Consider the following 20,925-nt stretch of genomic DNA (forward strand, 5'->3'; position numbering starts at 1 on the left):
CAAATTGTTATGTATACCGTGTTTAATGAAAGGGTAACAAATCAATTGGATGTTCTGTCCGACAAAATACATGGGACGTTTTCGTAATCTGACGTTCCAACACTTTAAACTGTTCCACAATTAAAACTTCCCCTGTTTCAGTGTTCCCGTACATCAAAGTTTGTCCGACTAGATACCGTTAAGCTATTAACAAATTTTCAGCTTGATATTAATCAACTTTTTTTGGTACGCGTGATCCAGGTCTATATTTACCTATTACCAGAGAACGGTAGTTCTTGCCAGTGGCGCACAACACCCCTACATGCGACACTATATCTGTGGCTTGGTTCTAAAAGGGCCAATGTCAATATTTCACTTTTTTGTACAGCTTTATTTAAAATTTAATATTGACAAAACAACGCGCAAAAAATTGACATTGGCCATTTTTTAGCCTACCTATAGCCCGAAAATATTGGAAATACTCGTCATCACGACGGCCAGGCAAGCGACAATATTACAGCGCTGTGCTTAGCGTAAAGAGTGAGACAAAATGCGAATTCTGTTCGGCTACTTTTAACAGCGCCTACCCTCTGTCGTAGTAGCGCTACGCTACGGGGAGCGTACAATAATTATTACAACTTCGGAGATGAATTAAAAAGTAGCTTTGTTTTATTTTAGATTTTTAGATACTTAGGTATTGTATCAAAATTTATAAATTACAGTTTTGAAATAAGTAATTTATATTAATAAATAATTTATTATTGTACATTGGAAGAGGTTAGGCGGCGCCTACCTTGCCTACCCTGACGGGCCGCCCCTGATAGGGCTAGGTAGATACAAAATGGATTATTTTTTTGCGTATATATCTTAGAGAGACAGGAAAACCGCAAATACACCAAATCAATAGGGTTGAGTTAAGCTTTCAAACGGTGCCTAAGCGATCAAGCTCAGACATACAAGCTCACCATAGCCAAAAAACTGAAAAATTAAACTTTAAAAATTTTGGTTTTTCGACAATTACTCAAAATTTCAACTTACGAATTGCGTCAATAACTGAGCGTTTGTAGGAGGACTCTAGGCGCGTCTAACGGTGTATATCTCATATCTGGTAAAATTCGAATTTTTAAGTTATAGGCTTTATAAGTATGATCAAATCTATTTCTTTTGGTAAAAACGGTTTTTCAAGCTCAATAATTCCTATAATACTTTCAGTTATCACAATTGACCTTAGATCCATCAGATACTACTTGTCGATACGTTTCAAACTCATGTTGAGTGATCAAAATCGGTTAAGCCGTTTAGAAGTTATTAAGCTACAAAAGTAAAATCAAATTAACAATTATCCCCGAAATGGTTTATGTAGTTGTAGTGGTTACGACGCTAAATTTGATCGAGGAATCCGAGTTCATTTACCGGCCATCCCAATATTTTTTTTCAATCTATTTCGAATAGAAAAAAAATCTAGTGTACATTCGATGTACACTAGATCATTTTTGGGAGATAACGCGACAAAGGCGATCATTTATAAAGCTTAGGTGTAATCGAGAAACATTACATTCAACTTCATACATTTTATTTATAAATAACTTTGAAGAACTCCTGATACAAGAATAAAAAACCGCTAAACGCCGTAAAAATGAGTGCCGCATACAATATTCCAGCTACAAAAGATCTGATATGAATATTACGTGGCGCGAAAACTTATTTTCATTTTGATGCAAAATAAAATTCTAGTTTTATTTTAAAAGATTTTTTCATAAGTTACTCTTTTGTGGCGCGTTTTACTTCAAATTTAGCAAATATTATGAAAAAATCTTTTAAAATAAAACTACAATTTTATTTTGCATCAAAATGAAAATACATTTTCGCGCCACGTAATATTCATATCAGATCTTTTGTAGTTGGAATATTGTATGCGCCACTCATTTTTACTGCGTTTAGCGGTTTTTTATTCTTGTTTCAATAATATTGCTATCACAGTTACAACGAGGTGATAAAATTAATATCAAAAATTAAACAATAAATAGACCAGGGCATTTAGGAAGAAATAAATCGATTTTTAAATACAGCACCTATCGACTTGCAAGTTTTTGCGTTGTCTTCCAGATGATGTCAATGAAAAAAATCTACAATAGAATAATGGGTGGAAATACATAATTGCATTTTAAATTGCATAAAATGCATCCAAAAGTGCATAAACATGTCAAAATCAGTAGGTATATTAAGGACCAGATTTCGTTACCCGGGGAAGTTTTTGGGGTCATTAAACAGGATTACGCCATCATCCATCATAACCAACCCCTGAAGCGCGTGGTGCTCAGAGCACTGTATTTAAAAATGGATTTATTCCTGTGTTTTAAGTTCTAGATGCCCTGGTGTAAAAGCGAAATATTGAAATATATGTTCTGTTTTCTTTTGGTGTTTACCATCTATTGTTTTTGTGCTAGCTTCGAAAATCCTCAAATTGTCAGTTCGTCTCGTAGTCCAGAGAAATAAGATTTTTCTCGTGACACATCCCCCTCCAGGCCGAAACCAAATTTTTTGAGTAATATGGACATCTATATTAATAACCTATATGTTTCGTGCAGCCGATTTTGATGATGTACATAGTTATAAACAAATAAAGATCAAAAAACGATAAATTTTCATTTTTTTCGTCTGTTACTAAAAAGTAAAGCATTCTAAACAAATTTGAGAATAAGAAACTCATAAATCATATAAAAATCTTCTTTTTAGAACGTTCTTTTTTTTTCTGATTCTGGCCTTGGTTTAGAACTAGAACCTTTAGCTACGTAATTGTATAACTTATCACTAACTCAGGTGTAATGTGTAGTGTGTGTGTTGAGTAAGTGTCTTGTTACTTTGCAAAGTCGACGTCATTGTCTTTGCAAAGAGACGCTAATTGTATCCGAACGTCTGCGGTCCCTCCGGTGAGTATAGAACGTTCTTATTACATGGAAAGCTGAGATTTCTTGTGCTTAAATTATATTTAAAATTTCAAAGCAATTGGTCAAATAGTTTAAAAGTTATTTAATTTGTTTATCCCAAATTCATTGTTGTTTGCAACACTGTAAGTCAGAAAATTATGAGGTTACAGCAACACTTCGGACAGTCTATGAAAGAATAACATTTATACTATTAACTTAATTTAAAAAAATGACAATAAGTAATTTTAAACTTATTGTCATTATTGTCAGTGTAAAATTATTTTGCAAAAACATGTCGATTTTTTTGCTTACTTATAAACAATTAGAATAACTTTTTAACCGTTACGTGTAGAAAAATTATTTTTTCATATTTAGAAAGACTGAATTTTTATACACATTTAGAAAGAAAAACAATTGTCCTAGGACAATTAGGGACGAAGTTAGCCCCCCCTTTTTTTAATTCGCATGTTCTTACAAAATAATTTTGCAATATTTAGAATTATTTTTTGTCATTTTTTTTAATTGAATTAATAGTGTAAATCTTCTTTCATAAACTATCCAAAGTATTACTGTTACTTCATCATTTTCTGACTTTAGTGTTGTAAAAAAAAATTAATTTGGGATAAACAAATTAAATAACTTTAAAACTATTTGACCAATTGCTTTAAAATTTAGGGTATGATTTAAGCACCAGAAGTCTCAGTATTCCGTGTAATAAGAAGGTTCTAAGTTAATTTTTACATAAGTTATGAATATTTATAAAAACTCAAAATTTGTTATTTATTTTGCAATTTTCTAAGCAACCAATAAGGATAGACATATTCAGCGAACGCCATATTGAAGTTTTTTATACGATTTATGAGTTTCTTACTCTCAAATTTGTTTACAATGCTTAACTTTTTGATAATAGACGAAAAAAGCGAAAATTTAGCGTTTTTTGATCTTCATTTGTTTATAACTATATATATCATCAAAATCGGTTGCTGGAAACATATGTCTATCCTTATTGGTTGCTTAGAAAATTGCAAAATAAATAATAAATTTTGAGTTTTTATAAATATTCTTATTACACGGAATACTGAGACTTCTGGTGCTTAAATCATACCCTAAATGTTAAAGCAATTGGTCAAATAGTTTTAAAGTTATTTAATTTGTTTATCCCAAATTAATTTTTTTTTACAACACTAAAGTCAGAAAATGATGAAGTTACAGTAATACTTTGGATAGTTTATGAAAGAAGATTTACACTATTAATTCAATTAAAAAAAAATGACAAAAAATAATTCTAAATATTGCAAAATTATTTTGTAAGAACATGCGAATTAAAAAAGGGGGGGGGGCTAACTTCGTCCCTAATTGTCCTAGGACAATTGTTTTTTCTAAATGTGTATAAAAATTCAGTCTTTCTAAATATGAAAAAATAATTTTTCTACACGTAAGGGTTAAAAAGTTATTCTAATTGTTTATAAGTAAGCAAAAAAATCGACATGTTTTTGCAAAATAATTTTACACTGACAATAATAATGACAATAAGTTTAAAATTACTTATTGTCATTTTTTTAAATTAAGTTAATAGTATAAATGTTATTCTTTCATGGACTGTCCGAAGTGTTGCTGTAACCTCATAATTTTCTGACTTACAGTGTTGCAAACAAAAATGAATTTGGGATAAACAAATTAAATAACTTTTAAACTATTTGAACAATTGCTTTGAAATTTAAAATATAATTTAAGCACAAGAAATCTCAGCTTTCCATGTAATAAGAACGTTCTATACTCACCGGAGGGACCACAGACGTTCGGATACAATTAGCGTCTCTTTGCAAAGACAATGACGTCGACTTTGCAAAGTAACAAGACACTTACTCAACACACACACTACACATTACACCTAAGTTAGTGATAAGTTATACAATTACGTAGCTAAAGGTTCTAGTTCTAAACCAAGGCCAGAATCAGAAAAAAAAGAACGTTCTAAAAAGAAGATTTTTATATGATTTATGAGTTTCTTATTCTCAAATTTGTTTACAATGCTTAACTTTTTGATAATAGACGAAAAAAGCGAAAATTTAGCGTTTTTTGATCTTCATTTGTTTATAACTATATATATATCATCAAAATCGGTTGCTGGAAACATATAGGTTATTATTATAGATGTCCATACTACTCAAAAAATTTGGTTTCGGCCTGGAGGGGTTTGTGTCACCAAGAGGATATTTTTTTTCCTTGTTTCTCTGAACTATCGACTGTCTAACCTTGTAAGTTTTATTGACTTGAAACTAAAAAATTACCACCTGAATCTTGAACCTCAAATATAACATTAGATGAAAAACTGACTCGTTTTTTTATAAATAATTATGGTTACCTAATATTTCCAGTTGATGTGCTTTTTTATAAATAATTACATTTAATGTTACTAGTTGATCTTCGGACCGTCTTTGTTATAAACAGCATAGTAACAAATGTGTCATCAGTATCATTAGAATACTACCATATCGGATGAAATAAGATAATACTTAATATCAATTGTTTAGGTGCAATAAATTATAAAAATTTAAAAATTAAGATATATTTAGGTTTTTGCGAAGTGTAGAAATATTTAATTGAGTTCTTGACAAACAATTCTTAAATATTCTTTGGACGATAATAATAATGCCGTTTCACATAAGTGACGTAAGAAAATGGGACAAAATAATGATCGAATTCTTGTTGAATTGAGAAGTTGTTTATTAAAAGCATGCAAAGTTAATCAAACTGCTATTCTCCTTTATCTTATATAAATAGACAATTGCTCACTTAGGATTAATTAGGTCACCTTTCATCTTAGACCAGTAAGGATCTGTTTTTGGGTGGATGTGAGAGGTGGCATTCAGATTTTTGCGGATAAAGTTAGGTGATAACTTCATTAATAATAATTGATTTATGCTCCTTCTCAAATATGCCCGGAACATTAATAAAAAAAATAAAATATTTAAAAATTTCAAAAAATGTCGTTTTTTTTTTCTACTTTTTTTGCTTATAACTTTAAAACGATTAATTTTGGAACAAAGTCGTATAGAAATAAAACAAAGACAATTAAATTTTCTATCAGATGCGATTGGTTAAAAATGTCTTAATTTATCACCCTTGCTGAAAAATAGCAATAAATATAAAATAAGGGGGCAAAACAAGCCTGTCCTTATTCAATGATTTTCCATCACTTAGGTTACACTTGGAACCTTCCTAATTCGCTTAGAAAATTTTTGTAATGTGCTAAAACTGTACACTAAATTTCATTAAAATTGACTTTTTTTTGAATACTAATTTTGCAATCTAACCTTTTTTTAAAAAATTAGAATTTTTTAAAATCTTGCACAACAAAAACTAGAACATACAAAGATTTGTCAATTTTTTTACATATAAAGAAGCACTCCACCTATCTAATTCACTTTACAGAATTGAAATCGGATTGTTTAAGCAGCCTCAGCAATGTTTTAAAGTTATAAATAATTTTTTGGCTTATAAACAAATTAGTCCTGTGGCCAGGAGGGGGTGCTACGAGCTCCTTTATTTAGATGGACTTACCCAAGATTTTTATGTATTTTTTGACCCATAGAACACGATTTTTTTGGGTAACAGTTGATCCGGATGTCGATAAGATTGTTATAAATAAAGAACTTGAGGAATTACATAACATCTATTTTTCGCAAAATAAAACATTTTTTTTTGTATTTCTTGGGTAATTCGAAGCAAAAAATATTCTTACAAGTTTTTTCGTAGGATGCATAGTTTTCGAGATAAACGCAGTGGAACTTTCAAAATTCGAAAAATTGCAATTTATGAACGTGAATAACTTTTGATTAAAAAATAAAATAGCAATTCTGCTGACAGCATTTGAAAGTTTAAGTAAAAATATACCGGTTTTAATTATTTCCATTGCTAAAAATTAATTTTTTTATTATTAAACAAAGCTATTTGTTTATAAGCCAAAAAATTGTTTATAAGTTTAAAACATTGCTGAGGCCCCTTAAATAATCCGATTTTAATTCTGTAAATTAGATAGGCAGAGCACCTCTTTATATGTAAAAAAATTAGACAACTTCTAAATGGTCTACTTTTTGTTCAGAAAGATTTTAAAAAATTTGAACTTTTTAAAAACATTTAGACTGCAAATTTATTATGCAAAATCTATTAGGTCGATTTTAATGGAATTTGGTACACGATTTAAGTATGTTACAAAGAATTTCCTAAGCGAATTACTAAGGTTCTAAGTGCCACCAAAGTGATTAAAAACATTGAATAACAACAGGCGTATTTTGCCCCCTTATTTTGTATTTATTGCTATATTGCAGTAAAGGTAATACGTTAAGACATTTTTGACCAGTCGCATATCATACAAAATTCAATTATCTTTATTTTATTTCTGTACGACTTTGTTCGACATATTGTACGACATATAATTTAAAAGAACCACATTTAAAATAAAGCAGCATTGCTAAATTGTTTTACTTGTGCCACTTGTGCACTAACATTAATAGGGCGGAGATACAATCAAATATACACATTTTTATTTTAATTTGCTTTTCTGAAATGTTTACTAGTATTTCCCTTTAAATCAATTATTAGAGGATATATGATTTAAAAGAACCACATTCGAATCAAACAGCAATGCATTATTATATGAAGATGTTTTCCCCGTCTGCTTATATCAATAAGACATTCTTTTAATTTTATGTGAACATTTTTATTTTAAGAGCGAGAAGATATTGTTTCTATAAGATTCGCTAACATTTTAAAAACACTGCGGCGAATTTTACCCGCGTGACCTAATACTGTCCAATAGAAACTCGATGTCGCCATTCTGCGGTGGGATTCTGTGTACAATCGTTAACGCCGATCGCGTGCTTTCTATCAATGTCAATATATTTGAATTTTTAGTTTTAAGGTGATACAGTAGCGATCAACAGGTAGCCAAAACGCGTTCCAAGATTGCGGCTGTAATTTTGAATATTTTTTCGAGATATTTGGCACACGTATTCGTAATATAATAAAGAATGGCGGTACAGAGCCCAATTTGAAAAATATATTAATATGTGGAAATTACTCTGTAATTAAATACAATATTAAAAAAACGAGCCTGTACTGCCATTAAGAAGAACAAAAAAATACACTTTCTTCAAATAAACTTTTTTATCCGATGCCTAGATTTTGTGTCATTTTGGAACTACTAATAAAATAAAAAATTTTAGTAGTTCCAAAATGACACAAAATATAGGCATCGGATAAAAAAGTTTATTTGAAGAAACTGTATTTTTTTGTTCTTCTTAATGGCGGTACAGGCTCTTTTTTTAATATTGTATTTAATTACAGAGTAATTTCCACATATTAATATATTTTTCAAATTGGGCTCTGTACCGCCATTCTTTATTATATTACGAATACGTGTGCCAAATATCTCGAAAAAATATTCAAAATTACAGCCGCAATCTTGGAACGCGTTTTCGCTACCTGTTGATCGCTACTGTTTCCTCTTAATTCAAATATTTTCTTGTCTTACTAAGTGTCACTTCAGCATCAGTTAGATTATAACCTGGGAAGCAGTGAAAGATAAATGGGAAAAAACTTTTGTCCTTCGACATCGTGACTTGAAAGCTTCTAGCCATGATACAAACATAGTTAATTTGTATCAATACAAAGACATGGTAAGTTTCTTGCTATAATAATATGCATCACTTGCTTCTTTGCATTTATATTCAAGGCATCTAATATTATTTTATTATTTTCAGATTGACATTGATTTTCGCTTGCTATTTCCTGGAAAAGAGATTTTGCTATATAGTACATGGGCGGATTTTAAGAAGATAAAATCATTTTATAGAACAAATGTAAATGATAAATCCTGCAAATTATTATTTTCATCTTTAAATGACAAATCTGAAACAACTAAGTTTTTTTGTAATATAATAAATTAGTTGCTACTTGTGCTAAGAGCAAATTTTATTCTAACAAAAACTATTTTTCCTAAGTCTCTAATATAAGTGTTTTGACGATTTTTTTCCAACTTAGTCTTGGTATACCAAATAAATATTATACATTTTAGCAAACAGTGTGACAAATATACAACTTTTCAAAACAAAAATTCATTATATTTTTCTTTTTTATATTATGATTTAAATTTATTTCTGTTTTAGATGTTGAAGATTATATCTTGGCCACATTATTAAACTCCATTGTTCTACCAACTAGTCGGTTTCCAGTAAAAAAGGGGTTATTTTTAGACTGATGTTATAATAGGTTTACATTATTTTTGTATATGCAAAATTATTAAAATATAAAATATATTTTTGCTATAAATTTAATGTTGATTTTATTTAAAATGTTAGTATTAATGCGCTTAAATTAAAGTCGGCTCAAACTTTAAATAAAGTAAAATACTAATTATTAATAAACATTTCATTTTAATTCATAAAGAAAACAATTTGATTAATATTGACAAACAACTTATAATATTTCTGTAAGTTTTGAAATAAAAGGAATGTATTTTAAAACAAAAAGAACGTTATTTAAAAACAAAAGGAAAGCCAAGGAAGTAAAATCATTTTCTCTTTAAATCAAAGGGATAGCATTTTTATTTCAAATCAAATTTAATTTTAAAATGTTATTATCGGCATTTAAATCTATACAGAACTATTATAAAAATAACAGTGTTTCACGTTCATTGAAATAGATATATCATTTCAATTGCTTAATGGTATTTATTTACTTCAAATACCACAGTGCGACGTTTTAATAGGATTAACCAATTAGAATGACTATGAGCATGCTTATTTTAAAAATGCGTTTTTCTGTTATTAATCTGTTATTATCTGTTATTATGTTAGATCTGTTATTAATTTAAATAAAAACACTAATGAAGCAAAAACATATTGGATTTTAGTCGAATCATTATTATTTTTTTTTGATTTTACAATGATTTTTCTTTGAGTGTTCATGATAAGCTTATTCTAGTTTATCACAATCCAGCTGTACTTTCATTTCGGTGTTTTCCTGCTTAACCCATTTCTTCCTAGTGGTGCGTTTTCGAACCACTTACTTTACAATTTTTCTTAACAGTATTTCGAAATATTACAGTTTAACTGCATTTTTGGTTTTTTGTTATATTTTCTGATATAATAGAAAAATTGCAGCCTAACTGCATTTAACGTTTTTCACTTTAGAGCCTTAATGAAAATAACAAAAATTAGGTAATAATTTCATGGTTGTTTCAAGACTAAATATCACAATTTAGTCCGTAAAACTTTTGGCCATAATTGTTTAAACGGAAATGCCTTCAAGACCGAAACTGAAGATTACTTGCGTACTTTCTGTGATACACGCGCGAAAAAGGTCGTCGAGCCATAAGTTCGCGTACTTACTCGAGTGTGTATCACCCCTTTTAAACTCGACTTTTCCATACGCTGCGATTGATATGTCACATGTATGATACTATTTCTGCAACTATAATATGGCACTTCCGGTTAGAAATTTTTAACCGGAAATGATACAAAAACCAAAAATATACATTTGTTCTCATCTTGCTACTGCACGTCGAATAATATATCGCTTATAATATTTCGGTGACTTTAAAATGGTTTTAAACTTTTCACCGAATGTATTTATCAAGGAAAAACCCCTTCTCAATGGCACAATGCAGTCATTGTTTTATTACACAAGAGAGGTGAGATAACAGATCTAAAAAACTACCGTTCTATCAGTTTGCTATCACACATATATAAACTTTTCACAAAAATTATCAAAAAAAGACTGGAGGCAAAGTTAGACTTCTATCAGCCTAGAGAACAAGCTGGGTTTAGATCCAGATATAGCACTAACGACCACTTACTGGCAATAAAAAAGTTAATAGAGAAGTCTGCGGAATGCAACAAACCATTAGCACTGATATTCGTGGACTACGAGAAAGCATTCGATATCATAAACCAGCAGAAAATGTAAAAGCATAGACAGAATGCCGAATAGACCATCGCTACATTGACATGATAAAATATATCTACCAAAAGGCAACGGCTAACGTAAGACTATCCGATCAACAAACAAATACATTTTGTATACAGCGAGGAGTACGGCAAGGAGACACCATCTCGCCGAAGCTATTCATACACAACCCTTTTAGAACACACTTTTAAGAAGGCAGATCTGAACGAATATGGTATCAACATAAATGGAGAGAAGCTCAGTCATTTGAGATTCGCAGATGACATCGTCCTTATAGCCGATCGAATGGATGATGCAATAATAATGTTGAACAAGTTATATGACGCTTCCTTAGAGGTCGGACTACAGATTAACATCAACAAGACGCAAATAATGACTAATCTGGTGCTAAATCGTAATATTGTTGTTGATGGAATGGATATTGAGCAGACTGCGTCTTATGGGACATGAAATTCAGTTAGGAAGAGATAACCAGACGTGCGAGCTCCCACGTCGCATAGAGTTAACCTGGGCAGCGTTTGGTAGACTGAACCATGTATTTAAATCGGACCCATATAGACCCATATACCTGAAAAGGAAAATCTTTGACCAGTGTGTTGCCTGTACTCACTTATGGAGTGGAAACATTAACACTCACAAAAAAGATAATGAACAAGATTCGCATAACTCAGAGGGCTATGGCTGGATGCAAGCCGCACAAAACAGAGACATATGGAAAGAGCTGAGGGAGACCTATGTCCAGCAGTGGACGCGCACGGGATGATGATGATGTAAACGGTACTTCCAGTTGCAACTCTAAAACCGGTAGTCTGAGGTCAAGTTTCTCATCTTTAATACCATCTTTTGGTTAAGTATAAGCTTTCATTTGACATCTCGTTTGTCATTGCACCTGTATTAATACCGGAGGATTTATATTCGGGGACGGACAGACAGACAGACAGTCATGAAATCGGAAGTATATATTTGTTCTCGTCTTGTTAAGGCGCGCCGAATAATATATCGCTTGTACTATTCCGGCGACTTTAAAACAGTACTTCCGGTTTCATTTATAAAACCGGAAGTCCTAAGTCAAATTTCTCACCTTTAGTAACTACCATCCTGGGAGGATAAGCTTTCATTCGACACTTCATTTGTCATTCTATCTGGTATAATGACGGAGGAGTGGTGTTTACGGACAGATGGACGGACAGACAGACGTACGTGGATAATTCAAAGTTTTCACATTTTTTCAAAATTGGGTTAAAACAAAAATGAAAGTACGTCTTATTTAATTTTTAAATCCATATTCCTACGTGCTGGTCGAAGACGTACACACTTACATCAATCTGAAGAATCATTTGAATAGTTAGGTAGAAACAATGTAATCGAGATAAGAATCTATTCCGGTGGTGGATGTTGACGGAATTAATTAAAAAATAGGTGTAACAACGAACGTATATTTATTTATTTTGGGTAAACAAACGTGTTTTGCTTATATCTCGAAAGGGTATTGTATTGTTAGCGAGAGCGAGGGTGTGTCTGAATCGTTCGCATGCTGTGTAGAGACTGACTTGCCGGACCACCAACTATTATGTCAACTGGTTTGCGGTTTTGCGATAATGGCCAGAAGGGCCGTAAATTACTGCATCTGCCTTTTAAAAGATGAGAACCCTTTTGTATTTTAAGAAGTTGACATAAAGAGTATGGCAATCTGACATCGTAATCCATTAATGTTCCCTTGAAAAAACATTAAATTTTATACAATCTGTTTAGGAATACATTTTCGTTTTTTGAAATCAACGGCCCTTGTTGGCATATGGTTTGTACATTACATGTGAGTTTTAAATGACTAATGTTGTTTCGTTTTGAGAAAAGTTGTTAAAAATTCAGAAAATAAAATTAGCAAAAATAGTAATTAAAGCGTATCGCTATAAATCTAACTCATACCAAAAGCAGAAAAAATTCAGAGTCGCTAATTATTGAAATATAAAAAAATCTTTGAGTGAAATTGACCTAGAATTGCCAACGCTCCTCGCTTTGCCAAACCCGTAGCAGAAAGTCGTTCTGAAGAAGTGAAAACAGTGCAGAAAACTTGATTGATTGATAAATCGATCTATATGGAGTAACTGGTTATACACTCATTTTTAATTATAGTTATAGTGTTATCAAAAAAGGTATTAAACTATTTGCTAATAGTCCATGTTATGAGGCCGCTACCGAATGAAAAATGTTCTAATTCAGTTTCTTTGTGGATTCCTTTCAAAAATGTTCCCTTGAAACAAATCAGAAAGGGCAGAATTTGTGGGCAGAAATTGTTTAAGTACACTGCGGTGCAAAAAATCGATCCACCAAAAATTTGATTTTTGATATTTTGAATTTCCTAAACCTGTTGTCCGATTTAAGTGATATTTTACCACGCCTTATCCATTGACAATATCGATGTAATAATATTGTTGCTAGACAGTCAAACTGTCATTGTATACCGGGTGTACGAATCAAACTGTGTTTTTTTCTCAAAGTTCTCATCACACTGTGGACTATTCTAGCATTTATAAAATACTGAAATTAAAACCCGACTATAGCCTCAGGTTTTCTTAACATTTTTTTTTCGATTCATTCGCTTATGTTGAATAATAAAAAAGTTAGGTATTTTAACAACTGGCCATGTTCGTCATCAGTACAGGGTGTTTCTAAAAAAGTGCAACAAACTTTAAGGGGTAATTTTGCATGAGAAAATAATGAAAATTTGCTTTATAAGCATATGTCCGCAAACGCTTCGTTTCCGAGATACGGGATGTTCAATTTTTTTACAAACTGACGATTTATTTATTGCTTTAAAACCAGTTGAGACATGCAGATTAAATTCGGTGGGTTTTAAAACGTAGTTATTGCACATTTTTTGACATACAATTAAGAATTTTATATTCACCATTGGCGTGCGTACGGGTAATACTATCGGTCATAATACCCGTTTGCGCGCCACTGGTGAATATTACATTCTTAATTGTATGTCAAAAAATGTGCAATAACTACGTCTTAAAACCCACCAAATTTGATTTGCACATCTCAACTGGTTTTAAAGCAATAAGTAAATCAGCAGTTTGTAAAAAAAATTGAACATCCCGTATCTCGGAAATGAAGCGTTTGAAGCGTATGATTATAAAGCAAATTGTCATTATTTTCTCATGTACAATAACCCCTTAAAGTTTTGCGCAAATATTTTAGAAACACCCTGTACTGATGACGAACATGGCCAGTTGTTAAAGTACCTAACTTTTTTATTATCCAACATAAGCGAATGAATCGAAAGAAAAAATGTTAAGAAAACCTGAGGCTACAGTTGGGTTTTAATTTCAGTATTTTATAAATGCCAGAATAGTCCACAGGGTGATTCGAACTTTAAGAAAAAAACACAGTTTGATTCGTACACCCGGTATACAATCATAGTTTGACTGTCTAGCAACAATATTATTACAGAGATATTGTCAATGAATAAGGCTATAAGGTAGTAAAAAAATCACTTAAATCGGACAACAGGTTTAGGAAATTCGAAACATCAAAAATGACCAAATTTTTAGTGGATCGATTTTTTTGCACCGCAGTGTATTTTTTAAACAAATTCAAAAGATCACCTTTTTTGCTCCAGAAAATATTTTTTAGGTTCTTTGGTTCATTCTAAACAAAAAAAGTCTCGTGTCGTTTTTCTCAAAAGTTGATAGTTTTCAAGTTATAAGCGATTTAAAAACTGAAAAATGCGAAAATTTGAGCATTTTTGAGAGTTGAAAACTCATATTTGTAAATTATAATTTTTCAGGTTGCCAAGTACCTAAATTGATGTTTAAACATTCAACTTCAAGATTCTGCTGAGTAATAGGGGCTTATTTCAATTTAGACCTCTGTTTTTTAATTGTTAATTATGCGCGTCCAATGCACGTATAAGGGGCGCCGTCGCGCGTCGCAGTATATGGGCGTATGGGTCGCACTTATACATATTATACGTACTGATGCAAAAATTCCCGACACATACTTGGCATTTATCAAAATTTTATAATTTATTATAAACATTGTTTTTTATTCATTTATTTATTTAAAATTCATTTATTTATTCAATTAAATATGGCCTATGTGCTAATTAAATACGCCAATCATATAGTGCAACAGAGGCGCGCCAAATGCGCGACGGCTTAAAAGTCGAGTGGACGCGCATAATTAACAATTAAAAAACAACGATCTAAATTAAAATAAGCCACGATTACTCTTCCGAATCTTGAATTTAAATATTTAAACTTTTAGGCACTTGGCAACCTCAAAAATAATAATGTACATATTGAGTTTCCAAGTCTCCAAAATGCGTATTTTGTAGAGATGTTGAAAAAGTATCTATTCGTTACAAAGTACTCGTTACTTACGAATACCGAAAGTAACGATTACTATACAGAGAGATAAATCGTTACTTTGATTACTCTGATTACTTCGTACCAATCGTATCAGAGCGAGTAACGACTATTGTATCTATAACCAGCACACTTGATTACTTTCTACCTATCGTATCCCAGCGAGTAACGGACGGGACCGGTATTTTACGAGTGTTATCGAATATCGTTATCGGTATGATTTAAGGGTGTGAGGGTGAGGAGAAGATAAGATGAAACAGAGGGAGGTATAATGGTATACGTAAAATATGTAATGTATGTCATTAGCAAAGATCGAATGCGAGAACGCTTTATTTTTTCTTCTTCTTCTTCAGATACCATCTCCGCTACGGAGGTTGGAAATCATCATAGCTATTTTAATCCTTGAGGCAGTAGCTCTAAATAGTTGTTTTGAGCTGCATCCAAGCCATTCTCTCAGGGTTTTCAGCCAAGAAATTCGTCTTCTTCCGATGCTTCTTCTGCCATCTATCTTTCCTTGCATTATGAGTCGTAGGATGCCATGCTTCTCGCCCCGCATCACATGTCTGAGATACTGTAGCTTTCTTGCTTTAATTGTAAGTTCAACTTCCTTCTCTTTACCTATTATTCTTCTCAGTACTTTATTGTTCGTAACTCTATCTACCCAGAAAACCCTCATATCCTTCTATAGGTCCACATTTCAAAGGCGATAAGTCGTCTCATTGTCTCTACATTTAACGTCCATGATTCCACTCCATAGTATAGTACACTGTATACGTAACATTTTGTTAGGCGTACTTTAAGAGCTAATGTTAAATCTTTGTTACGTAGGACCTTTTTTATTTTAACCCTAACCTATACAAAATACCTACCTACTGAGAAATACGATTGTCGATATGATTACCGGTACTCAAATACAAAAGTAACAAAAGTAATCATAGTAATCAAAGTAACGAATACTGTTAATGATGTGGGACCTTTTTCATTTTAACCCTAACCTATATTTTTATCTAGATCTATATCTATACCTATACAAAATACCTACCTACTGAGAAATACGATTCTCGACATGATTACCGGTACTCAAATACAAAAGTAATCATAGTAATCAAAGTAACGAATACTGTAAGTGATTACTTTATACAAAAGTAACGATTTGTAACGAATATTCATAAGTAACTATAATCAACATCACTAGTATTTTGGCATTTTTCAAATTTTAAATCTCTTATTTCTTACCGGAGGGACCGCAGACGTTCGGATACAGTTAGCGTTTCTTTGTAAAAACAATGAAGTCGATTTTATTAAGTAACAAGACATTTACTCAACACACACATTACACATACACATTACACTATAATCTGATTGCGAAATCAACCGTACCATGCCAATGACCTTAGTTGTCGATGCATTTAAGGGGAAAGTCGCAAAATGTCGCCTGTCAAAATTTTCAATGTGTTTTAAATAAATGTACTATTTCTTTTCGAATCCTGAAAAAACTAATAGGTATTTTTGAAAAATTTAAACGCAGAATGAAAGACTACGTTATTACCGAGGGCCGAAAGTCCCTTAGAATAAATAAAAATTTTCTTTTGAATGAAATATTTGCAATTAAAAATCACACTAAATTTTTTCTTTTATTTTCACCCCTGTAACTTATTAAAATAAACATTATAGAAGTTTTCAGGGACTTTAGGCCCTCAGTAATATTGTAATATTTCATTCTGCGTTTAAATTTTTCAAAAATATTTATTAGTTTTCTCAGGATTCGAAAAAAATGAATACATTTAAAACACATTGAAAATTTTGATAGCCGACATTTTGCACCTTTCCCCTTAAGCGCTATTTATTCTAAATTAGAAAAATCGCTTATTTATAACTTAAAAACTATACATCGTCCAATTTACTTACCGTTGCACGTCATCCGCGCCAGAGTCTGTGCCACGATACCAACACGAAATATCTAGGCGGTAGGTGTGTTCCCCTTTATAATCATTTTGATTCTAAAAAAGAACACACCCACCGCCTAAATATTTCGTGTTGGTATCGTGTCACAGGCTATGGCGCGGATGACGTGCAACGGTAAGTAAATTGGACGAGGTATATCAACTTTTGGAGAAAAATGACAAGAGACCTTTTTTATTTAAAATGACCCAAAAAACCTAAAAAAAATATTTCTCGGAGAAAACAGGCGATCTTTTTAATTTGTTTAAAAACAATTATTTAAACAATTTTTGCCCAAAAATTTCGCCCAGCATCCTTCTGATTTATTTAAAGGGGACATTTTTGAACAGGAATCCGCAAACAAACCGAATCAGAAAATTTTTCATACCAGAGTGGTCTCACAACATGGACTATAAAGAAGTGAAAACAGTGCAGAAAACTTGATTGTAAATCGATCTATAGGTATACAGTAGCTGGTGATACTCATTTGTAATCCTAGTGTTATCGTTTTACCAAAAAAGGTATTTAAAGTATATTAACACTAAATTTATAGAGATCGAGTTGTTGATGAAGAGTAAATTGTTTACATTTACTTTGTAATGTCATAAGTTGTATACAGATAGGCAGGCCCGCCGAGAGGGGGGTACAGCCGGTATATTTTACCGGGGTCCGGAGTCAACCAGACCAAAGACGTAATTTTTCTTGCTTTTCTTTGCTCCTGAAATATAGGGCCTAGTATTGAAGCGACTGATTGATAATATTGATGAATAATTGTTATTTTAATTTAATTAGAAATAATTTAATGTTAAATAATGTTTAAATTAAAATTTTTTATTTATTACAAAAACAGTATCTCTTTTAAAACAAAAATTTTCTATGATATTTTTTTATAAATTATGTAGATTCTAGATTTTAGTTCCTGAAAATAGTTAATTATAGAAAAAATTTTTGGTGATGCATAACTTTTGAAACTATGTGTATATTTTAAAACCTCCGAAAAATATTTACGGCCAAGCATTTGGGAACGATCAATATCTCTTGTTTACGGGTCCTCCGTCTTCACGTCAATCAATATTTCCTAACCTGTTACGTCGCTGTGCTAACAATTTCCTTTAAAATTAGGAAAAATGGATCAACTCTTGCAAAATGGTGAGTTGTTTAATTCTGTGACCATTTTTTATGCCCAACTATTGTTAGTTAACCCATTTTATTTAGACTAGTAAATGAATAACATGAATATAACTTAACCTACAAATTAATATTTTCTATTCTTGTAATCAACAAAATAATACAGAGTAGTTAATGTTTTAGGTTGTATTCAAAACCTACATCACGAAATTTGTTCAACGGAGGGTAAAACTAAGGTATTGTATTTAAATAAGTAATTAGCATAATATACGGTGTATAAAATTTCAAAGATAAGAACTTTTTGTATACAAAATGTTTTGAGTATGTTTTGAGTTTCGCACAACTTATATAAAGAAATATAAATTTAATCTAATATATCATATATACATGTAGGTATATATATAGCAATTATATTTAGACCATTTCTTCCTGTTAACTTAATAAATCATGATAATTATGTAGATACTATCGAGCAGAGGTGGCCAACCTTTTTCAACGCAAGTGCGCAATGAAAAATTTTTACAGCGTGGTGGTCGCATGTTCCTTAAATGGGCAGGGTAGATAATAAAAATAAACATATATTAGTGTTTTAATAATAAATATAAAAAAAGAATGTGTGTGTACTTTGTACGCACGTAAGAAGGTATACTTCTATTATATGATTCCAACGAAATTAATATGTACTTTAAACAGTGTATTTATATTTTATTTAAATATTAAACTAATTTTAATACTTACTACTTTCCAAAAACTTTTATTAAAACAATACCAAAAATTTAAAAAATAAAAGAATAAAACACACACAAACACATTGAAAAATGCCACAAAGAAATGATTTATGAACAATGATTATTGTTGGCAAAAATTTTAACTAAATACGAATTTTCTGAAAAAAAATTATATAACAAATATACTTACAATCATAAAATGTATAAAAAAAAATAAAAAAAATAAAACTTTCATTGGGATTCAAACCCGCGTTTATTCGGGTGCTTATGATTTGAAGTTGAAGCCTCTACTTATTTGACCACTTACACGTACCTGTCATGTGCGAAGATAGGCCAACTGAACGTTTTACTGTTTGACAGTTCTGAATTTAATCAAATTAGTTTGATTTTTGTGGAATTAAAATATTAAAATACAACAAAACAGTAAGAAAACAATATATTAGATGAAGATTGGTAGAAATTTTGTTGGCAATCAATGTAAATCAAAGCATTACCTACTAGATAGGTCGGTACATACATTTTCCAAATAGGTAAGTAGGTACCTATGTAATTTTTTATTACAATACTGAAACATTTACAATAATTACGTACCTGTTGGTTTTTGAAAACTATTTAAGAAGTCACTACAATTATAAACTTGCTTTTTTCTCTGTCCTCACAACAATAAAAACTTATATACACAACATTTGTTTACCCATAACCGACATATTGAACAATTGTTGACAGGTCATTGTAATTACCCAGTCAGAGCCCGTATAAGGTTTGAGCTGCGCTCAGGACCAAGACTTTTGATGAATTCGCGCACATATAAATTTACTTTCAACGCGCCTAAAGAAGTATAACTTCAATAAAATTTCTTTCCCTTAGTCTTGCATTGTCCTTTTCCAGGTTATTTTCAGGCTGCCTACTTTCCGTCGGTCTTAAAGATTCCAATCGTGCCAGCGCTGTCCTGGCAATGGAAAGAAATGTTCTATTCACAATTCTTAAGTTTTTACTACTTCATCGTTTAATATATATATAAGTATTATATCATTTTCTTCTTCTTCTTCTTTTGGCATCATAACCCTGGATGGGTATTTGCCTGTCTGGCTATGTCCTTCCATTCAGATTTCTCTTGTGCCCTTCTCCTCCATTTTCTTATGTTCATGCTTTTCATCTTCCACGTCATCCAACCATCTCGTTCTGAGCCTTTCTTTTTTCGCCTTCCATTGTAATATTTTCTTTGTTGTTTTTGTATCTTCTTGTCTCTGGACATGTCCCAGCCATGACAGTCTTTGACTTTTCACAAATCTTACAATATCATACCCTTCATTCAACGGCACTCATAGAGTCAATAACTTCGTCGTTTCTAATGATTCTCCATGTGCCGTCGTCCTCTTGCACTGGGCCGTCTTCCTCTTGCACTGGGCCATATACTTTTCTCAGTATCTCTCTCTCGACTGTTCTGAGTTGGGCTTTATCTTGTTTCGTCATTACCTAGGTTTCACAACCATAGGTTACTACGGGTCTAATGAACGTTCTATAGTCATTTTGGTTCTTGGCTAACAATTTCGATGTCATTAATCTTTTATTAGCATAGTATATACGATTGTCGGTCTAGACGGTCCAGTTAGCTGAGGCGCAGTCGATCGACAAGTTTAATGGATTTGCGATCGCCGGTTCGAGCCTCAGCTAGGTCATTTGAAATTAATAAAAAGGCCAACGCCGTAGTATAAAACTCAATAGAGTCTACGACTTGGTCTGGAATAAACTGGCGTCTGATCGGCCTATGGAGGAGCGGTACGGTAAGGAATAAGGGCTTGCGGCTTGGTGATACTCGTCCATAGATCCAAACCGCAGGGCGTTGACGCCTAAGAACGGTGTATATATAAGTATATA

At 31.7% G+C, this 20,925-nt stretch overlaps 2 protein-coding genes across 5 annotated transcripts in view; one reads left to right on the forward strand and one right to left on the reverse strand.

Moving 5' to 3' along the window:
- Positions 1-20,925, reverse strand: part of LOC126884183 (1-acylglycerol-3-phosphate O-acyltransferase Pnpla3-like) — a 162,485-nt gene that overhangs the window by 95,267 nt on the left and 46,293 nt on the right. The window lies entirely within an intron of this gene.
- Positions 18,231-20,925, forward strand: part of LOC126884184 (transketolase-like) — a 146,774-nt gene continuing 144,079 nt past the window's right edge. Inside the window, exons 1-2 of the mRNA XM_050650041.1 lie at positions 18,231-18,340; positions 18,503-18,555. Of these exons, the coding sequence (XP_050505998.1) occupies positions 18,319-18,340; positions 18,503-18,555 (75 nt within the window). The 5' untranslated portion in view covers positions 18,231-18,318. The remainder of the gene's footprint in view (positions 18,341-18,502; positions 18,556-20,925) is intronic.

The sequence above is a fragment of the Diabrotica virgifera genome, chromosome 5 (genome assembly GCF_917563875.1).
Source record: "Diabrotica virgifera virgifera chromosome 5, PGI_DIABVI_V3a".
Taxonomy (NCBI): Eukaryota; Metazoa; Arthropoda; class Insecta; order Coleoptera; family Chrysomelidae; genus Diabrotica; species Diabrotica virgifera.